The 20,646-nt window shown below is 45.4% G+C and overlaps 3 protein-coding genes across 3 annotated transcripts; 1 reads left to right on the top strand and 2 right to left on the bottom strand.

Moving 5' to 3' along the window:
* Positions 1-4,415: 4,415 nt before the first annotated feature.
* eme1 (essential meiotic structure-specific endonuclease 1) lies at positions 4,416-12,186 on the bottom strand. Its single transcript, XM_084475125.1, has 8 exons — positions 11,409-12,186; positions 9,941-10,068; positions 9,507-9,596; positions 8,419-8,540; positions 7,271-7,418; positions 5,558-5,673; positions 5,246-5,435; positions 4,416-4,771 (listed from the first exon to the last, which is right to left on the bottom strand). The coding sequence occupies exons 1-8, from the start codon at positions 12,067-12,069 to the stop codon at positions 4,595-4,597; spliced, it is 1,632 nt and encodes a 543-aa protein (XP_084331251.1). The 5' UTR covers positions 12,070-12,186; the 3' UTR covers positions 4,416-4,594.
* A 68-nt stretch (positions 12,187-12,254) lies between these two features.
* mrpl27 (mitochondrial ribosomal protein L27) lies at positions 12,255-14,084 on the top strand. The gene is made up of 4 exons (XM_084475171.1): positions 12,255-12,320; positions 12,566-12,694; positions 13,055-13,122; positions 13,255-14,084. The coding sequence occupies exons 1-4, from the start codon at positions 12,281-12,283 to the stop codon at positions 13,459-13,461; spliced, it is 444 nt and encodes a 147-aa protein (XP_084331297.1). The 5' UTR covers positions 12,255-12,280; the 3' UTR covers positions 13,462-14,084.
* Positions 14,085-16,847: 2,763 nt separating this feature from the next.
* LOC311355483 (bile acid-CoA:amino acid N-acyltransferase-like) lies at positions 16,848-20,576 on the bottom strand (the record flags this gene model as incomplete). Its single annotated transcript, XM_084475236.1, has 9 exons — positions 16,848-16,987; positions 17,081-17,222; positions 17,787-17,867; positions 18,271-18,321; positions 18,403-18,522; positions 18,659-18,810; positions 18,899-19,089; positions 20,099-20,198; positions 20,384-20,576. 9 exons carry the CDS (start codon positions 20,574-20,576, stop codon positions 16,848-16,850), a joined length of 1,170 nt encoding a protein of 389 aa, XP_084331362.1.
* Between the last annotated feature and the right edge of the window lie 70 nt (positions 20,577-20,646).

Genomic DNA, 20,646 nt, shown 5'->3' with positions numbered 1-20,646 from the left:
GGTGGCGTTCAATATCATTTATTTAAGTTCATAAGGTGCGCAAATCTTCTTTGGTGGCGGCAGATGAGAGTCACTCACTTCCCCTGACTCATCTTCCAATCCCCACCGCACAAAGTACATTGTAAATATCCAGTTATGAAGGTGCTAAGGTTTGGATTTCAGTTCAGTTTTTTATTTTATGTTGAGCTAAAGGGAGTTGTGTTCTCCATGTACTGTACCCCTGAACCTGAAGTGGTGGGTTATGGATTCATAATGGGTTTGAATAGCCTTTTAGAGTGCAATGTTTAGCATCCCTAATGTCACCCATTTTGTATGTTCTGCTGGCCTTTTGAGTGTGTGGGTGATTCAACCTTTGGAGAAAAGTTTAATGATAAATGTCAGTCTCTCGCTCTCTCTGGCCTCTCTCACTCTGCTTTTCCATTCCGCAGTTTCTTCCACAGGGAACAGATGTGTGTCTCATCCTGATGACCAATTCTATTGTCTTTGACGGCCCTTGCAGAGAGAAGAATCTCTCCCCCTCTCAAGTTATCTATCTCTCTCTCTGTTTTCAATGTGACCCTGCTCTAAAAACATTGGAAAGTTCACACTCATTACACTTACCTCCTTGTGTCGTGCAGGTCACAACAACACCATTACGGCCGGACTAGACAGATGGACTGTTGGTTTCCTAGTAATGACCACTACTTCCCACAAGTGGGCTCAGGGTAGTCTGCTAGTGAAGCGGCTTCTCTGGGTCCCCTAACCCTCCCTGATACTAGGGTGTCCTCAAGAGATGAATAGACTGCAGGGGTGTTTGTCTTGTTCCAGCATATCTGATGCTGTAATAGCTGGAGCCGACTGAGAGGAGAGTCGAGTTACTCTCTGTAGCTTCATCAAACAGGACCAGAATTACTCCCTGTACCAAGCCTCGGCCAGCCCTTCATAATGTTCTGAACTCAACTCTTCATTTATGAATACAGCTCTTCATAAGTTATTTACTGAGCCCTTCATAATGCTGTTCTCAGCTCTTCGCAATGCTCTGATCCCAGCTCTCCACAATGTTCTGATCCCAGCTCTTTATAACTGTTCCGTACCCGGGGGCGGCATTAGCTCAGGAGGTAGAGCAGGTTGGCTGGTAACCGCAAGGTTGCTGGTTTGATCCCCGGCTCCGCCTAGCTGAGTGTCGTGGTGTCCCTGAGCAAGGCGCCTCACCCTAGTTGCTCCTGACGAGCTGGCTGTCGCCCTGCGTGGTTGACTCTGCCGTCGGTGTGTGAATGTGTGCATGAATGGGTGAATGTCAGTCAACACTGTAAAGCGTTGCCATTTATTTCTAACATTTACCGTACCCAGGTCTCCACTACTCTTCTATAATCAGCTCTTCATGACAGTTCTCTACTCAGACTTCTTATTGGTTTGTACTGAGCTCTTCATAATGTTCTGATCCCAGCTCATTATGTGTATTGAGCTCTTCACAACATAATGAAGAGCTCAGTAGATAACATTATGTACTCTGTTCTTAACCATCTTAACCATCCTGTACCCCTTCAGCTCTTCATAGCTGTTCTATTCTTTGTTCACAGTCGTACATCATGTTCAGTACTCCTCGTAAGGTTCAGTACCCGGCTTCCCATTATCTTCCTGTGGCCAGCCCTTTAGAAATGTTCTGCATGTAGATCTTCATAATGTTCTGTACTCAACTCTTCAAAATAGCATCATCGCAAGTTAGCTTCATTATTGAGACTCTGTAAAGGCCAAATCCATTACTAACAGAAATCGAATATTCATGTTGAATAATGAACTACCTTGAAGCTACCTCAATTGTGCATAAACAGATAAATATATATATATATATATATATATATATGTTTGTATGTATATGTATTAACCATCTGTATTCATTCCAATCGAAGATGATGGATTTGTGTTGCTCTTTGTTCAGGCGTAGTGCCAACCTAACAATTTAGCATTTGAAATGCATTACTGTATTTGATTAGTAATGCCTAGATGCAGTGAAGGGAAAAAACAATGTTGACTGATTAGTTTAGTCGGTTAAAGATGGGATTCAGCAGCAGTCCTTACAATTGGTCCAAACGATTGCGGTGTGGTTGAGTCACCTAGGACTTCACGCCTCTGTGAACGTCACGCTTCACACCGGAGTCACCCTTGATCTTGCCGAAAGCCGTCATGAACGAGTGTTTTGAATATGGGTTAGACTTGGATGTCTGTGTGGATATATGTGCTTATTCTTTTCCGTGCGCACACTACTGCGTCCGTGTGTGTTGAGGCCCGTGTGGCTCTGGTCTCTGTGTTAGTGATCAGCAGGACATTCCAGCAGTGCCCGTCAGCCTCCAAACCAAACGCTGTTCCCCCTTTTTTTTTTTTTTAAACCTTGCTTGGATCCAGCCGTCGGGCCGGCCAATGATTGCGGCGTTAATAATAAAATAAAAAGATTCCCAGAGGAGCGCTGGTCTGCATACCGAGGGTGAAGCGGCAGGCTGCATGAGGAGAGGGTCTGATTTGGTTCATTCCACACACCCCACCACCCCCCGTGCTGATGCAGCCTCCACAGCCAGACCGAGCTGCTCCCTGCTAGGGAAGGGGGGCGAGCAGCAGAGTGTGGCTGTGTGCTGATGAGCCAGAGAGCCAGCAGGGTTACATTAAAATAACATAAAAATAAAATAAGCTGGTAGTGGTCTGGATCGGCACCAGATCCAGTGAATTGGGTCATGTCTCAGCCATGTGCTGCTTTTCACATCTCCAGCAAGGAAATGGTTTCCCCATCTTATCCATAAAACCTCTCCTGGTAGCTGGGTACTATGACTAATCAGACTGCTACCATTAGAGGGGTACAAGGTCTTAGCAGACCTCTTCAGGTAGTGGGGTACATCTACCAGCAGAGGTCTGCTACGTCTTAAGGGTGAATGCTGATACTGGTTGAGGAGCCTGAGAGTCTGTGTGTGTGTGTCTGTGTGTGTGTGTATGTGTGTGTGTTTTCCCACAATCGTCTTCACTTGTGACTACTTACCTTGTGTCTCATGTTAGGCCAACGCTACGATACCTGTAAGTTAGGCTACAGCACAGAGGTGCGTGTTATTTGTTGGGGAAGTCTGCCCCTATATCACATTTCATGTGGATACATTTTTAATGTATCCACAAATCGGTTGATCGGTTAATCGGTTGAGGAAATATGTGTTGGCTCACCCAGCCAAGCCTTTCCCATGAGGACGCACGATTCAGTTTAATGCTCCCACCTCAACGCTCTGAGACTTCAGTACACAGAACAACACTAACTGGCGTGGCTGTCACTTTGAATAATGAATTTCTCCTCCGTTTACGTTCCTATCTGCAACATTTTGCAAAAAAAAAAACCCATTGTGACAAGATTATTCTGTGCATATTTATCTTCTGTGTCTTTATCTTACATTAGGCGGTTTCATGCTTGATTTTATAAATCTCTCCAAGACACAAGATGTACAAATTGATGCGATTCTAGTCTTCAACTTAACTCAAGTCAAGTGTCTCATAATTCAACCTGGTGCAAGCCTGACACCTAGTGCCCAATAATTATAAGGTTTTATAATGTACACCAGATAGATAAACCGATATGTATTTCCCAAAGGTAAATTTAGATCTCCATCTCCATCTGGCAGCGCTATAAAGGTATGTTGAGCAATTCAGTTTCAAACCACTCAGAACAATAACGTGTTCACTGGTTTTATAGGGCTCACCAGTATCCTTCAGCCAGCGGTCTGTGACATGTTTGCGGAATCAAACGACAACGTTATGTCCACTTTCACGTGGAATATTGCCGCCATGTGTCTTGCCAGCCTGTCGCTACTCTCCACAGAGGGGGCCTGCTCTGTATTTTCTAAGAACTGCCGTGTTGCTCATCTCTTAACACCATTAAATGCCTCGTTACCCTGCATTTGATTGTTTTGTTTTTTTCACCCTGCTCCAAACCCTCATCGCTTCTTGGCTCCGTTTCTGTTAATGTGCTGAAAACGAGCCACAGGCTTAGTGTGTCGAGCGGAGTGGGTTACTCAGAGGATTTACCACCGGGCTGGAGAGTGCAAACAGGAGGCCATAATGAGTTCTACCCGCCACAGCCATGGAGACAAACAGAGCTGGGAGACCAGCCGCACATCATTCAGTTTGGGCCCAGTGGCGAGATGTGGGCCAGTGAGTTATTCCTTGAATAATGCTTCATTTAACTACTTTACAGGTCGGCCGTTGAGCTCCAAGCTATTTGGTTGTAGTTCTGCCTACGTTTAACCGCACGATAAATAATTTCTGCTGGAATAAAATTGAAATACGGGTTTGGAAATACTTTTTTGCATTTTAAAGATTTAATAATATACCAAGGCCAGGGTATGCTATAAAGTAATAGCGCACAAACAATATACTGTATATGTACACACGCTTTAAATAAACAGAATTGCATTACCAGTCAAAGTACTTGCATCAACATGAATGAAGTAAAAATATTTTAACTTCTTCCGTTCATAAAATAATGTATAAGAAATAAAATACCATAGCACTCCAAGAAAGCATTTGTTGCACGAACAGACATCACGAAAAACACCAGGGGAGCAGCGGTCGGTGCCTTGCTCGGCGGTCAGGTGGTGGAGTCCAGCGTCTGCTGGGCGTCCTCCGAGCTCAGCAGGAGGTGGAGACGCCGGGACAGCTCCGGCCCCACCCGCCGGCTGGTGGACGTCACGCCCTCCCCTCGGCGAATCAGGAGCTCCGACAGCAGGGAGGTCCTCTCGCGGTCCGTCCGGCAACCCCGGTACGCCTGGGGTTGTCAATGACGACACATCACCATGACGACACATGTGCATAGAGACAGACAGACACACAGAGGCTATGTTGACTTTATTGGGCATAAAGCGCAGAAAACACACACACTTGAAGCAGGGTTACTACGGATTGTGCCATGCCCAAACAGACAGGTGATGAAGCGAAGGAAATTGAGCTAATTAGTATATGCAAACGTTTTTAAATGGATTATCCAGCTGTGAACGTGTTAGTACGCTGGGAATGTAAATATGCTGCTAAAAAAAAATAAACCTGCCTGACAGCATGAAAAAACTTTTTAATTTCACAGTGTCTTCCAAGGAAAACATTCCAGTATTGCCATCACGGTATGTGTGTTTTTACAGTACACTTTATTGCTTACTCCATCTTAAAATGAGCCAGATTGTTATTATTTTTTTTTACTATTGATGAAAATGTGTGAAACAGGGAGGGACGTGAGCAGGCTGTTAACCTGTTTGAGGAGTTGAGGAGACGGATAGGCCCCCAGGATAGCGGAGGCCATGTCTGGGCTGACTCTGTTGAGCTGCTGGATCTGCCTCTTCCACACCTGCAGTAGGCCTTTACCGAGACGGTCCACCTTCTGCCCCCCCGCCCACTCACTCTCCAGGCAGAAGGAAAAGCCTGTGTTATCCCGGCCGTGCCTACACACACACACACACACACACACACACACACACACACACACACACACACACACACACACACTATATTACACACGGATGGGGACGCACACACCTCGCTTTGTTCTACTGGGTTTCCTTACTTGAAAGGGGCCTCTGCTATAGCTTTGGTTGTCATGGCGATGTGATCTGAAAAGTCCTTCCATGTCGCCAGGAAACGCACTTGCACCCCGGTGTGCAGCTGCAGATGTACGACCGCCTGTGGGGAATAAAGTGACGGTGGTGATAGGGCCTGTACATGGCGACCAGGCATAGGCGCAGTGGATTGTTTTGCCACTATGTAGGTCGTCATGGTTTCGCAATTAATTATTGTAAATTACCACTTTTGCTTTACTTGAATTGTGCTGTTTAATATTACAGGTTCGGCAAAGAGCAAATACTTATGCTATATATTCTGTGATTTACTGTTTTCATATTCTTAACTTATCCATTAATGCCCTGACTTGTTATTGATATGATATATTTAAGCAATAGATCATGACAGGCTGTGGTCGCCAACGGACAACGCCCCTTAACTGTGGTATAATGACCGTATACCACTGACTGAAGTGATCTATTGCTTTTATAAAACGGTTACGTAAGTACGTGGCGAAATGAAAGTCATAGACACCCTCAATTTTGAAAAAGCTAGAAAGTCGGAAAAGCATTTTTTTTTAACGAATACAAAAAAGTAGTTCCTCCTGGCTGCCGGCAAAGTGTACGGCGGTTGCTATGCAACACACTGTAGCATTCTTCAGAGAGAAGGCTAGGCTAAAGACGGTAGCTTGGTTCGCCGGCAATTTAGCCTACTATCGAGTTCACTCACCGTGTGCCTATTGCTTTACAACATTTCCACCCTCTCCATCAATCAACATGTTTTTTAGGCTTCAGTGAACTATGCTATTGCTTTTATATATAAATAAACAACAGTTAGAGTTAGGCGCGGAGTGATACTGAACTCTGTAAACTGAACAGGCGTCATAGCTGTGTGTATACGCTCAATATACAACAGTTGGGAACCAATCAGATCGCTTGATTTAAGCCACCCGTTTTATAAATATATATATATATATATATATATATATATATATATATATATATATATATATATATATATGATATGATATATTGATATGTGTGCATGTTTGGGTGCGCGAGGTGACCGGAAATGCCTTCACCTGTATGACTGATATTTGTCCCAGTGGTAGCCCCGTAGTTTTGCTTGAAATAATGTCATTATGGGGGTGACATTGTTGTGTTTGAAACCGCCACAGCATTTCTCATGCAAGAGGTGGCCCAACCGTGAAATATACCGTAACCTAGGTACTGCTACGTTATATTTAAAGGACAATTCCGGTATTTTGAACATTGAGCCCCCTTTCTGGTTTGTCTAGGATGAAATAGAGTGGTTGACACCAAAATTTTGACTATTGGTCCTGTCTCGGGTATTTGGCTCATTTCAAATCGCCCCCTGCCCCTGCAGTATGAATCACCAACAACAAATCAGATTTTATGATACTAATACACCTACATGGTGCAGTCTCTCTTTTGATCAAGAAAATAAGGAGATGCTCATTAAGGGCACTTAATTAGTTCCTCATAATTAGGTGTGGTCTCTTTGCAAACTAACCGTCGGCAGTTTCTGTCTGGAGTGTTCCCTCCTGTGTGTGCCCTGGTGACAAACGGCTGTGACTGCGTGTGCGTCTTCGACAGGGATATAAATGTCAACCGGGAGAGAGCTGTTTACAGAGGGATCATAAAACGACTGGGCACTTCACTGTGAGCCTGTGACCCGGCGTTGGAGAGCGGCCACCCACCTCCTCCACGTCCACCCGGGACACGTCCGGGGGCGGCTCCACCTGGGGCTTCCTGCTCCGCTTGGCCCCGCCACCGCCGCCTCCGCCACCTCGCTCCTCGCCAAGCACTGACCCCCGGAGCTTCTTCTGACCGTGGGACTTCTGGGCTCTGGAGAGTCAAGGCGGTTTTTGTTAGTTCATCCCTTCGTCACAGTTTCCCCGCTATACTACCCCCTCTCCCCTCCCCTCCCTCCCCAACCCAAAGCCCTTTAAAGGACCTAGAGGAGAACCTCCCCAAACCCAGCGGGAGAAAACCTTCAGAAGGTAGGCATGAAGGGTTAAGAAAAAGTCAGGAGTTAAAAATCATGACCATCAAATGCAACCTTAATGGTAATAATCATGAAATTAATAGTATCAATTCATAGACCAAAGTCCAGCTTCAAGCGATACTAGTAGGAGGTGTGGCATTTTTATATTGACCATATTTGTTATTGAGAAAGAAATGTGGTGCAAGAGCCCAGGCTCTTGCCGCTGAATGTCCCCCTACCTGTAGTGCTTATAGGGGACCAGACTATGGTGCTGAATGTCCCCCTACCTGTAGTGCTTATAGGGGCCCAGGCTGTTCTGCTGAATGTCCCCCTACCTGTAGTGCTTATAGGGGACCAGACTATGGTGCTGAATGTCCCCCTACCTGTAGTGCTTATAGGGGCCCAGGCTGTGGTGCTGAATGTCCCCCTACCTGTAGTGCTTATAGGGGCCCAGGCTGTGGTGCTGAATGTCCCCCTACCTGTAGTGCTTATAGGGGCCCAGACTATGGTGCTGAATGTCCCCCTACCTGTAGTGCTTATAGGGGCCCAGGCTGTTCTGCTGAATGTCCCCCTACCTGTAGTGCTTATAGGAGCCCAGGCTGTTCTGCTGAATGTCCCCCTACCTGTAGTGCTTATAGGAGCCCAGGCTGTTCTGCTGAATGTCCCCCTGCCTGTAGTGCTTATAGGAGCCCAGGCTGTTCTGCTGAATGTCCCCCTACCTGTAGTGCTTATAGGGGCCCAGGCTGTGGTGCTGAATGTCTCTCTACCTGTAGTGCTTGTAGGGGCCCAGACTGTTCTGCTGAAAGTCTCTACCTGTAGTGCTTGGAGGGGCCCAGACTGTTGTGCTTAATGTCCCCATACCTGTAGTGCTTCTCCAGGTCCACCACGACCAGGCTGATGATTCGACCAGGGTTCCGGGCCCGCAGCTCCTGGACCCAGCAGCTTAGACCAGGACCTTGACCAGTCCTCCCATGCCTCTGCTCCTGTGTTCCAGGGGAGTGGGAGGGGATAAAGGCCAATTCACACTTCACAGTCTAGCCGTTCCGCACACAGAGCGTTATTATTGAATACAAACCATTGAACTCTGGTGCGGACCAAACAGCCGGACCGAGACCCAGCCGGAGAGGTGGTCTCGGTTTGCTTCCAAACAATTCCCTGGTGCAGTTCGCTTGAGATATGAAAGTGACCGCACCTCAGTCCGATCCAGTTCTAAAAATCATTCGCCTCTTTGGACGTAACAGGCACCCGCAAAGAGGAGACGGAATGTCTATTGGATACTTGGGTCCGATATGCTATAGACATTCCGTCTCCTCTTTGCTCCGTGTTGAGCCACGACTCATTTTCACCCGACGGTCCGACAAAAGCACATAAAAAAATATGCTGGAAAACACACATAAAAATGCTGTTGCATTTAAAAACATTCCACATCAGGATGAGGGAGAAGGAGTTAGACCGGTCCGCAGATCAATGTATATCATGTTGGATTTCCATGATTGTTTAATTTCACCGGCCCTTTCCCCCCCCCACACACTTTTTTTTATTTAACGCTTTACCCCGCCCAGACCTTTTCGTCCAATAATTGAACGATCTTTGCACACATGTGGGTTTGTTGTCAAATTCTGTGAATGTTGCGAAAATTGCAATGTGAAAAGGAACCAGACCAAAACTAAAAAATAAACATTGTACTTTGGTCAGGACCAACGAGAGCAAACTGACGGACCTTCCTGGTGTAAATACGCCCTTAAAATCCATCTACATACAAAAGAAAAAGGTTAACATTGGAATCTATCAGGTGGACACACACACACACACACACACACACACACACACACACACACACACACACACACACACACACACACACACACACACACACACACACACACACACAATCTAGTCAACTAATCTCACACAGTCTATGTAGCTTCAAGTGCAGAAGTTTCACCAACCTGAGTGTAGTTATGGACCAGAGCGATGAAGTCATCTGCGTTCATCTGTATCACCACATGGGCCTCTGGTACACTGCTCTCCTCACTCAGCTGGATGAACGGATGGAGAGAAGAGGAATTTATACTACATTAGGTTCTGCAAGGAAGTGAAACCCCATGAGGAGAACAGTGACAGGAACTCTATTATGAACATGTATGTATCCATTGCATTGATCTAGATATGCAATATGGGTGCAAAATGACAGGGGTTTGAACAAAAAACTGAAATACGTCTTCCTGACGTCAAGCCCTACATCGCAATTCTCCAATCTGTGTGATAACCATGGGGAGAGACTGAAAAAGGAGTTTACCTTGAAAATACAATTTCCCGTCAGCCAAACAGTTGTCTGTGTGACAACAGGAGTGTTGTTATTTCGATGCGAGGTAAGCCGTACCTGCTGTGACGGGGCTCTTCTGAGCCAGCTGACGCTACGGGGGAGTGGCTGCTTCTCGATGGCACAGGAGCAGCCGAGCTCTTGGAGCGAGGTTAGGAGATTACCCCCTCCCTCCAGCAGGACCAGCCCTGGAACACAGCAGACAATCACAGCATTAAGCCTACGCGATCACGAGTCATGAAGTAATATTGCAATATGAGGCGAGTTCGAAGTGGATTTGAACGTCGGAATGCGTGATCTTAAATGCGCTTCAATCATGCGTTATTGTTGTCGAGACGCATAATGTGACACTGTTGTTAGGCTAACCTAAACAGACCCATAAAACTAAATTGTCAATATTGGAATTAAAAGGAAGCCCCAGCAATATTATTTTCAGTGATGGCTTGTTTATTAAACGTTACACATTCTCCGGACCACGCATGACATATGATCTCTCTTCACACATTTGTTGTGAAATTCTTGACTGCAATATTATTATGTGATGTTGAGTGGAGTAAGCACAAGCCATTGTTACTTAAAATCAATCCATCAATGAACCAGTCGGCCAATTTCGAATTATGTACATATTATTGACACATTGGGTGTATGGATACAAGCTATCGTCAGCATGCATCCAAATAAATGAGAATAAAAAAGCATGCGCAAAATGTGGCAATAATCAATAGGTTGACAATGGCAGTGTTGGCCTTGTTAGAAGATGGTCGCATTCGAAATTAACGGGTGTTCCGCGACTATTATGATTTTTTGGTCAAAAAGGAGCCGATCCCAAATCACAGCTGCCACCCTTTGCTCAAATAGGGCGAGCTCCCAGACTCCGCCCCGCTGCCCGTCTGACCCACTCTTCTCTGGTAGGCAGACACCTTTCTTTTTACGTCCACCTTGATGTCCGACCACTTTTTTTTATGTCAGCCACAGTTCGGCTTTCCGCCCCAACCTCATTGACCGACTTGGCAACCTTTTCCCACGCCAGTTTTTTGCTTTTGGTGCTGATTCCGGAGGACAGAGAACCAAACAAGATCTTATTTCAGCACCTCCACCTCGCATTCACTAAAGTTATTTTTTCTTCCTTTATCCATGTTCTCCTTTCTCAACGAGCGCACTACTGCAGGCCCATTTATACGAATTAGCATATTAAATGAGGGAGGAGACTGGGCGGAGAGTCGGGCTCGTGCATGTGCGGTCAAGTGTCTCTGGGTCAATTTCACGTTAATTGCGATGTACAAAGAGAATCTGCGTGAAATCGTGCTTACGCAAGGATTTATACATCCGGATTTATTTGTGCGCAGCAGCTTTCCAGATTTTGGCGTCCGCAAAGTTTTAGTCAGAAATCCACGCAAGTCTTAGTACATGAGGCCCCAGGTCTACCAAGTTTGTGAGGGTTGGTCTACCACTACCCCCACCATGTGTTTGATACATGCTGAGTGTTTACCTGGGTCTAGCACGTTTTTGATACATGCTGAGTGTTTACCTGGGTCTACCACCACCACAATGTGTTTGATACACTCCTCCGGCCTCAAGGCCTTGGCAGCCTCCAGCGCGGCTTTGCGCTCGGCCTTCTGTCTCTCCAGCTCCACCTTCCGGTTCTCCTTGTCCCCTCTGTCCCTCCTCTTCACCTCCTCCCTGCTGGTCTTAAGGCACTGCCCTGCCGCAGTGCTCTTGGCCAGGCATGCTTTGGAGGGTCCTGCGATTGTTGCGGTGAGCGTGGTGGGAGGTGGCTCCCATGACTTAAGGGCCGACCTCTCCTCGGCAGCGGTGGTCGCCACCGTTTGGACCCGGGCCGGGACACTTTGTTTTGGATAACACGGCGTGTGACTTCGGTGGGAATCTTTGGCGTTTCCGGGAACATTCACCACGGGCGCCTGCCTCTGTTTGAGTCTAAGCGCCAAGGGGACGTAGGGTGCCTCCTCCTCAGAGTCACTGCTGCTGAGCATCATGACGTCAACACGGGGGACGCCCGCCGCGGGCAGGGAGGAGGGGGACGCGACGTCGGTGTCGGAGCTGTCCAGCACCACGAGATCCGCCGCGCCGCCCGTCGTCCGGGAGCCGCGGCGGCCCGCCTGCAGGAAGTCGTACACGGGGAACTCCTCTTCCGAGTCACTACGGCCGCTGCCGTGATTGTGAATGCTCATTCTCAACGCCCCTACTAGACTAAAACATGGGGTTACAAAAAGTCGTTGAGAGGAAAGTATTCACTTTCAAAACGTTAACGCGTAAACCAAAACATCCGTCCCTGTTGTTTTGAGCTTCCCGCCGCCATATTTTACGTTAGCTACGTAAGTGCGTCATCACATCCCAACGCCGTGTGACGCGTTCCACTTCCAATAGGTCACGTGATGCAAGATGGCGGCGCTCGCGTCCTTGGTGTTCCGAACAAGAACAGGTACACATTAGAACATCTAAACTGTTCTTATGTTTTGCTCTGTGTATTCTGTATTTTGATTTTCACACTGATGAATGTGACCTGCTGCTTGTGATGTTAAGGTTACGGTTGCGTGTCTTTAGATCTGACGCTGCTCAGTATTTAACCTTGTTTTGTGCACATGTTTTGTACATTAACCATTAAGAAGGGATACCATTAAGCACTGGGTGTATCTTAACTTATGCATATCTTTTTTTGTGTTTTAGGGCTATTGCTGCCTTGCCAATCCTCATTCATTGACTCTGTAAGGTTTGCCTCAAAGAAAGCTGGCGGTAGCAGCAAGAACCTGGGAGGTAAAAGCCCTGGTCGGAGATATGGCTTCAAGAAGCACGACGGTACAGTTACATTCAGTTTAATAACTCTTTGAATTGTATCTGAACACACTGGCATTTATGTGATTACGCCTGACATTCATCTGAGCAAGCCTCTCACAATGAGCGCAAATGCATATTTAGAATAACTTGCACACAGTGATTGTCCAACATGTAGTCCATTCCAATTCGACCAATAGGGGAGGTCAAATTATAACCAAGGGTTGACCACTTAACCCTGGTGGGGTAAACTTGTTATTTGGTAAAACCGCATTACATGAATTAGATTCAATACTAGTTATCTTATACGATTATTAGCGTAACAATTTGGGTGGTCCGTCTGCAGCCGACTGATGATGACTCTTTTCCATTCTGTTTAACCAGGAAATTTTGTCCATGCGGGGAACATCCTGGCAACACAGCGAGGCCTGAGGTATCACCCAGGCGCTCATGTGAGTCATCCTCTCTTCACCACTTTTGAGTTTAACTTCAGATGCCAGATGCTGTCTTTACATAACCACGACGAATGGCCACCCGCACATTTTCCTGTCTCATGTCTCCCGGTACTCCTCGTCGGCCACCAGGTGGGGATGGGAACCAACAACACGCTGTACGCCCTGGAGGACGGCGAGGTCCGCTTCACCAAGGAGATCTATGTCCCACCCCCCCGCAGTCCGGAGGCTACCGCCGTCATCTGCAAGCTGCCCAGGGGCGTGGTTCTCTACAAGACCTTTATCAACGTCCTGCCCAACCTGCAGGAGGGCAAGTTTAAACTGGTGGACATGGTCTGATACCCGGAAGGGCTGGGATGAGACGGACTTTAGGGCGCGGGTGGTGGTGGGGGGGGGGGGGGGGGGGGTTTCAGGGCATATGCTTCTTGTGTTTAAAGGTGACATATTATACCACCAGGTGTGAGTGTGATTAGCCGGCACAAGCAGTTTTGAAAATGTGCTGCTTCTGACATCACAGGTGGGTGTTGTCCACCTAGATGTGTGCTGGGTAGATGAGCAACGTTTGCTACAGTCCACTGGGTAGGCTGGTAGACTGATTTATCCAGCACACATCTAGGTGGGCACACCCACTTGTGATGTCAGAAGCGGCACCTTTTCAAAATGGCTTGTAACGGCTAATCACACTCACACCTGGTGGCATGTCATGGGACCTTTAACACCAAAGACCGGGATTCACAGCAGTTCAAGGGACATGGCAAATTCGTGAGCTGATTGTGAATGCATCACATTGTGTTAATCTCAACACAACCTCTCTGGCCATAATGTAATCCTGGGACCTGTCTTTTGTAAGCAAGCACAGGGATTTATGTTTTGCCTCTGTAGCCTGTTTGTTCTTCAGAGCATCTGTATTATTTTTATTGTGGTATTGAATAACCTGCATAAAGTCTTGGTTTAATATAAAATGAAGTCTCTGGATTTATTTAGCCAGCCATTTATATTGTCATGCTGCGTTGTTCATCTCACAAGTATTCACACACAAAGCGTTGAAGCTCAAAAAGGTTCATTTTATTTTCTAACCACAAGATGTCTCTCATGGGCAATGTAGAGTTTGCCCAATCACAGTAGCATAAGCAAGCTGGCTGCCAATACAGTTGTGTAAAGACAGCCTACAACCTCTTTCAATTCTAGTGTATTTTGTCTTTACACAACCGTTTCTTTCAGAGAATAATAAAAAATATACAGTATATATTTGTCAAATCGTTCTAGCATGCGAAAGTGAATCATAAAGTACACTTGACCTAGATAGATGAGCAACGTTTGCTACAGTCCACTTGGTGGCTGGTAGACTGATCTATCAGCACACATCGGCTTAGCTCAGGAGGTAGAGCAGGTTGACTTGTAACCGGAAGGTTCCTAGTTTGATCCCCGGCTCCTCCTAGTGTCGCTGTGTTCCTGAGCAATACACTTAACCCTAACTGCTCCTGACGAGCTGGCTGTCGCCTTGCATGGTTAACTCCGCCATTGGTGTGTATTAACCATTGTAAGTTGCTTTGAATAAAAGCGTATGCTAAATACCCTAAATGTAAATGAAGTTCACTTGCTTTCATATAAATAAAACACATGGTGCTTATCAAGGGTTTACATTGTATTGTGTTATCAAAGCATCATAGTTGGCAGGTGGGAGAAAGATTTCTTACATTTATAGCCTATGCCTTCATGAGCCAACTTGACATTTTCTGAACAGGTCTACATGACAATGAGGGTGTCCTTTGGGACAGTTAGCAGGGTGCACACAAGACCTTTTACAATATTAGGCTTTATTTATGTTGCAATGTTTTTTGTGAGTTCAATTCTTTGTCTATTGACCCAATACCTCAAGGTGTGTAAACACAGGACTCTTGGTGGCCCTTTCCATAAGACACCACTTGGTGTGAAACACAAATAAGAGTTTAACATACTTTGATGTTCAGACAAAACGTTCAATGGTTGTATTGAGATTGGACAATGCCTGACGGCATTATTGGCCGGACTGAAGATGGTATGATTTCACTTTACAGAATAGAATGGTTATATTGCTGAATTAGCTATCATGAGTCACAAAATATCAGTCCACTGTCTGCTTGGTACGGTAACCTTTCTGTCCAGCTGAAATCAAAAATTGGGCGCCTGATTCAATCGGCTATGAAGGTGATGGGGAGGTCTGAAAAGCTCCCCATGCAGTCCATCTTTAAGCAGTCTGTGCTCAGACAAGCTGAAAAAATCTTTTCTGACCAGACACATATTCTGCACACAGAATACCAGCTTCTACCATCAGGTAGACGCTTCAGAGTCCCCACTTGCAGGCTGAACCGTTTTAGTAATTCATTTGTGCCCACCTCAATTAAGATCCTAAATGCCCCCAGGACCAAATAAACTGTGCAACTATACTATTCATGACCCATGGTATAATACAGTGGGCGAGGGAGGGTTTGGGTGGGTGTGTATGTCTCTTGTATACTGTGTATATGTGGCCTGGGGCCTGTATGTATTGTCTGTACATGTACTGTTATTATTGTAAAGCAGCTTTATATGACAGCATGGAGTCCACGACAAATATCCTTCAAGGACAATAAGTGTATCTTAATCTTAAAGTTTGCATTTTAAGCCTCTGGCAGCCATGTTGTTTTGTCAATTGACTGTCTTACTTGAGCAGTTAGAACGCTCAAATCAAATTTCTCCTAGGAACTGTGGTCATTTGAGTCACAGGCCATGCACATTTTGATGCCATTAAAGAATAAATATTAATGTGCAAATGTACACATACACACTCACACACAGTATGAGTGTGTGTTTGTGTGTAAATAGCCCCAGTTAACATGCATTTCATTTTTCATTCATTCCTCTTAAGTTACAAAACGACTATCTAACCCATGAAGCAATTACATGAATGTGCCGTCACTTGGGTTCCTCTGTGGCCGAGCGGGAAACCAGGACACAAAATACCAATACCCCAAACTGCAGTCAACGTTGAACATTTATTAAGGAAGAAGACAACAAGAACATAATACAGAAACACGACAGAGGAGATCAACACTGAAGGTCCCAGAAGCCGGCTCCCCGCCCGATGGCATTCAACATAACTTCCCTGTCCACCCCAATAGAATAAACCCCCACCCTTATAGACAACTCCCCCGTGATGCCCCGGCCCTGAGACAGGGGACATAGTCACAAAAGACTATTTAAATACCCACACAGAATAGAATATATATAATTACCCAGACATAGCAGAATATATAACTACACACAATAGCATATTAAAAATAAAATACCCAGCTACAGAATATACTTAATAATCTAATAATTTGAAGTGAAGGTGAAGTTCCCTGTAGCTTTTGTATTTGTGATTGTGAAAGGGGTGGAGCTGAATATTACACCATTACATCTAATCATTGGTTGGATTTATTTGATTGTCCCATTTGTCAACGTCTCCCTGGGGACGTTTAAAATAGTTTATTTGAATGTTTCCCCTCTCAGCTTATAGTCACAGGGTAGGAGCCCTGAAGTGGAACGACTACCGGCCATTCAGTGTCTTTGCCCAGCATACCGCCACCCTGAACACAAACACTTGCACATCCCACCCCTGAGATCTGTGACACTTAAGGAGAAGAAAATATCACAAATGAACCGCAAAACCTGATAGTCTCGCTCAGACGTACTGTCACCAAAAGCAACTGCTGTCTGTACATTCACAGCGATGCATCGGAGACACAGGGTCCCCCCCGAGGATCAGGGTACAGATGTTGCTTGAGGAAGGCCAAGCTCTTGTCCCAACAGTCTTCTTGAGCAAATGCATGAGGCTTGGGTTGTCCTCCCCACAGTGCAAGTACTGCAACACACACACACACACAACCAACAATCCCTAATTAGGACAAAACACAATTTTTAACCATACTAAATAAACAATTGAATTTATTTTCACCTTTCTTGTCGTAGAATGGAAAAGGGAAAGTGGCAGTTCGGATAAGGCTGGCATAAGGCACACTGATTATGTGTCCAGCCCCTGGATAGCTCAGTATGGTCACCAGGTCCTCCTTGCCCACCTTGTGCATCCTCTTTGCTACCTGTGAGGGAAATGTGAGCTTCTGTTCAGTCCCATGTTCCAATCTGCATCGCCTTATAAACATGTGTTTTGTTCCAGGCCAAAAAACCAAAACAGTTTAAGACCATTACTATCATTACTGTGTGGTCTGTCAGCAAGCCTCTCTTATCTTGCTACAATGTATGTACAATATACAGAGTCAGTGGTTGGATTTGAATCAATTATCAATAAATGATGTGTAGGTAGAAGGATTTTAAAGGTCTAGAATCTCGATGGACCACTTATAAAAACTGAGCTTGGCAAATCAGGTTTTAAGTAGTTTGCAGCATACAAGAACATTTAGAAACCCTGATTTAGTCTCTTTCATCAGATCATTTACTTAAAGTCAGCTTCTCGTACGATGCATGTAACCTTCTGCTCATCCCTTTCTGTTTAACTTTGGATACACAGTTTGTATTGACAGATGTGCTTGTCTTGTCAAACTTGTGTATATGTGTTTATTTGTATACAGGTCTCTCTTGAAAGAGATCTCGATCTCGATTAGACTTCTTGTTTAATAAATGAAGACTCTAGTCTGGCCACTTACCAACTCTGCACATTCTGCAGATGCGAAATTGTTATCATCTTCCCCAACAACCAGCAATAGTGGACAATTGATATTTTCCACCTAGCAAAGATATGAGAAACAATATTATTGAGTTCATTGTTTGTGCGTGCGTGCATGTGCATGTGTGTACCTACATTCATAGTTGCATCTTTTGGGTCCGGTAGGGATAGGCTTCGTAGAATTATATGGTTTTGCTCATTTGCCACAAGGGTGTGTTGCTTCCTGATGGAAAAAGTTATTCAATCATCTGACTCCAATAAAGCAATATCCATATTTGTATTAGGGACATAAATGGGCATTTGTCGACTATTGTAGTAATCCAGACAAGTAATCCAGAAAAGCATACTTTTGTCCTGTTTTTCCATTGGAATTTCTATGGCATTTGATAGCAATCAACATCGACACCAATTGACATCTAAAAAGAGACTTACATTTTAAAGTTGTCGTTTACCATTTGGAGTACCGTCTCTTTGAACAATAAATGGGTTCCATTGATAGAGATACAGCAGCGAGGCTGGAACACAACATGGTTAAGACACATCGTACAGTTGAAAAGAAGACAACGCATATCCGCCAAGTTCGTGGAAACACTTACACGGATAGCTTCGTTGCGGCATGCCATATTGAGAACCACGTTTGCACCCACAGATATGCCAAGGAGTCCAACTCTGTTGCTGATCACTAGTGGATGCTCCTGGAAAAACTGAAATGCCCTCTGTACAGACAAAGATGACCCAGAACACTCCTATTAGATCACATAACAAATCCACAGATCAACAGCTGCACAGGATCGAGAGAAAGTACAGCCAACGACAGAAAGAAGGTGAGGCACGGACAAAGACATCACAGACCAGAAAATAGTCCAAGGTGAATCCTCTTCCAGGAATGACGTAGTTGACCACAAAGACTATGAAACCTTGAGACGCAAGCAATGCGGGACGGCCCTCCGACGCATTCTCCTTCATGCCCCATAAGTCAAACACTCCCGAAAAGGGTCCAGAACCTGAGGAGTACAACAGTTTAGATCCAGAGAACGCTTGGCTAACGACTCCCCTGGGGGGGGGGGGGGGGAAGAGGCTATTGGAACATACCCGGAGGTATGAAGAGGATGCCATCGATCTCCTTCTCTTGCACTCTGATCCTCTTCACTCCCGGTGCCATGTACCACCTCTCGGCCACCACTGAGGCCAGGGGAGGATTCTGACTGAAGCCTTCAGAGAGGTGGCCCTGATACACCGAGATGAGCACCTCCTGGGGTGTCACCACGTCATCCCTGTGCAAACTGAGGAAGACAATCATGTGTTCAAGCAGGGTTTAAATTTCATTTTTCAAAATGGGGGGGGGGGGGGGGGGAATTCCCCCCTCAAGAGCTCCACATAGGGGGGATTTTTAAAGTTTGGGGGGGATACTACTTGCGAGCTTAGAATTAGTCTTACACTTGGCCCCCCAACACTAATTTAATGGATTATCTTCATTAAATTCCTTAATCAAATGTCCTCATGTGCTATTATTTTAACTGTCGTGTACTATACTCTGTCTTTTGCTTTATCTTTGCGCAGTTGAAACATGAAGAAAAGAAGAAATCCCTTTGTTTTCAATGAATTCATTAACTTTTAATCCATGTACATGTACTATGGAAGTAGTTGCTGACTCATTTTCTTACCTATATACACTCCAATTAGTTTCTCCCCCTCCTCTCTTAGTCACATTCATGGTACATCAGTATCCTGATGTACCATGAATGTGTACAGATTGCGCAATACCGGCAATGCTGCGCTGAAATTGTAGGTACATTTAAGCCAGCGTTCCATTTTTGCATTAGCCTACTGAAAGCATCAGCAGCTCATAGCGATGGAAATAATTGCCAAGAACAGCACATGGGTCGTGTACAACTTTTGAGAGGGAGAGAGTGAGAAGGAGCAAGCGTGAAGGGGTTCAGTGTGCCTGTGCGCGCATGTGTGTGTGTGTTTGTCGCCAGATCAAAGATTGTACATGGATAGATGCACCACCGAAATCAGAAGATGGTTCATCAAGTGAAGTCAATAGACCCGAATTCACACGTTGCGTTCTTATAAAGACAACAAAGTGAAATTTGTGTGGGATTTGTGGGATTTTTGCGGGATTTGAAAATACCTGCAGTCCCGTGCTGAAATTTAAGCCCTGGTTCAAGTGAACGCTGCTTTGCTCTTAATTTATTTCAACATGTTTTAAATGTACATAAGTGTCAAGGAGTTAAGCTTTGACCCTCATCAGACCTGATGAGGGTCAAAGCCTAACACTGTATACCTTACACTGCATACTCTTTAGATCCTGGAACAGGGGTCAAACTCCACAGCAAACCCATCGGTTCCTTTCCTGTGTATGTTCCCCCCAGACTAGCGTCTTGCGAAACTGTGGAATCAATCCAGATACCAGTTGGAATGGCAAACATGTCATCAATCATGCATTAGTTGACGGAACATGAATGAACCGTTGTTGATTTTTTTAACATCAGGCAGAATCACATGCAGAACATAAGTTCTGCATGTGAATTTAAGTAATGCTTGAGGTCAAATAGCCATCAGAATAATATCTACCATCGACAGTCCCTGTATTGTCAGCGACATAGTGTCCGAACGCCTCCCACTTCTCTTTTGTCTCAGCGCAGTGAAGAGAGTGCAAAGTGACTGAAAGACCAGGAGGCAGATTCTCCACCAGCACCCTGAACTTCTCAGTTACGAGTGCCCGTGAGGGGCAAACTGAGAGAATTGGGTGGACAGCCTGAGCCATTATTTATAATCTGTGAAGCAGAAAAGAAAAGTCACAATGATCAGTTCAAACAAGCTATTGTAGAAACATT

Source organism: Micromesistius poutassou (assembly GCF_964030765.1).
Source record: "Micromesistius poutassou genome assembly, chromosome: 11".
In the NCBI taxonomy this organism is placed as follows: Eukaryota; Metazoa; Chordata; class Actinopteri; order Gadiformes; family Gadidae; genus Micromesistius; species Micromesistius poutassou.
This window is presented reverse-complemented; position numbering and strand designations above follow the sequence as displayed.

Excerpts from the sequence above, each read along its gene's own strand:
- eme1 (XM_084475125.1), bottom strand. The coding sequence starts at position 12,069 with ATGAGCATTCACAATCACGGCAGCGGCCGTAGTGACTCGGAAGAGGAG. Across the intron at positions 10,069-11,408 it reads TGTGGTGGTGGTAGACCCAG|GGCTGGTCCTGCTGGAGGGA; the intron begins GTAAACACTCAG and ends GCTGTGTTCCAG. Across the intron at positions 5,436-5,557 it reads ATAGCAGAGGCCCCTTTCAA|GCACGGCCGGGATAACACAG; the intron begins GTAAGGAAACCC and ends GTGTGTGTGTAG.
- mrpl27 (XM_084475171.1), top strand. The coding sequence starts at position 12,281 with ATGGCGGCGCTCGCGTCCTTGGTGTTCCGAACAAGAACAG. Across the intron at positions 12,321-12,565 it reads GGTGTTCCGAACAAGAACAG|GGCTATTGCTGCCTTGCCAA; the intron begins GTACACATTAGA and ends TTTGTGTTTTAG. Across the intron at positions 12,695-13,054 it reads TGGCTTCAAGAAGCACGACG|GAAATTTTGTCCATGCGGGG; the intron begins GTACAGTTACAT and ends CTGTTTAACCAG.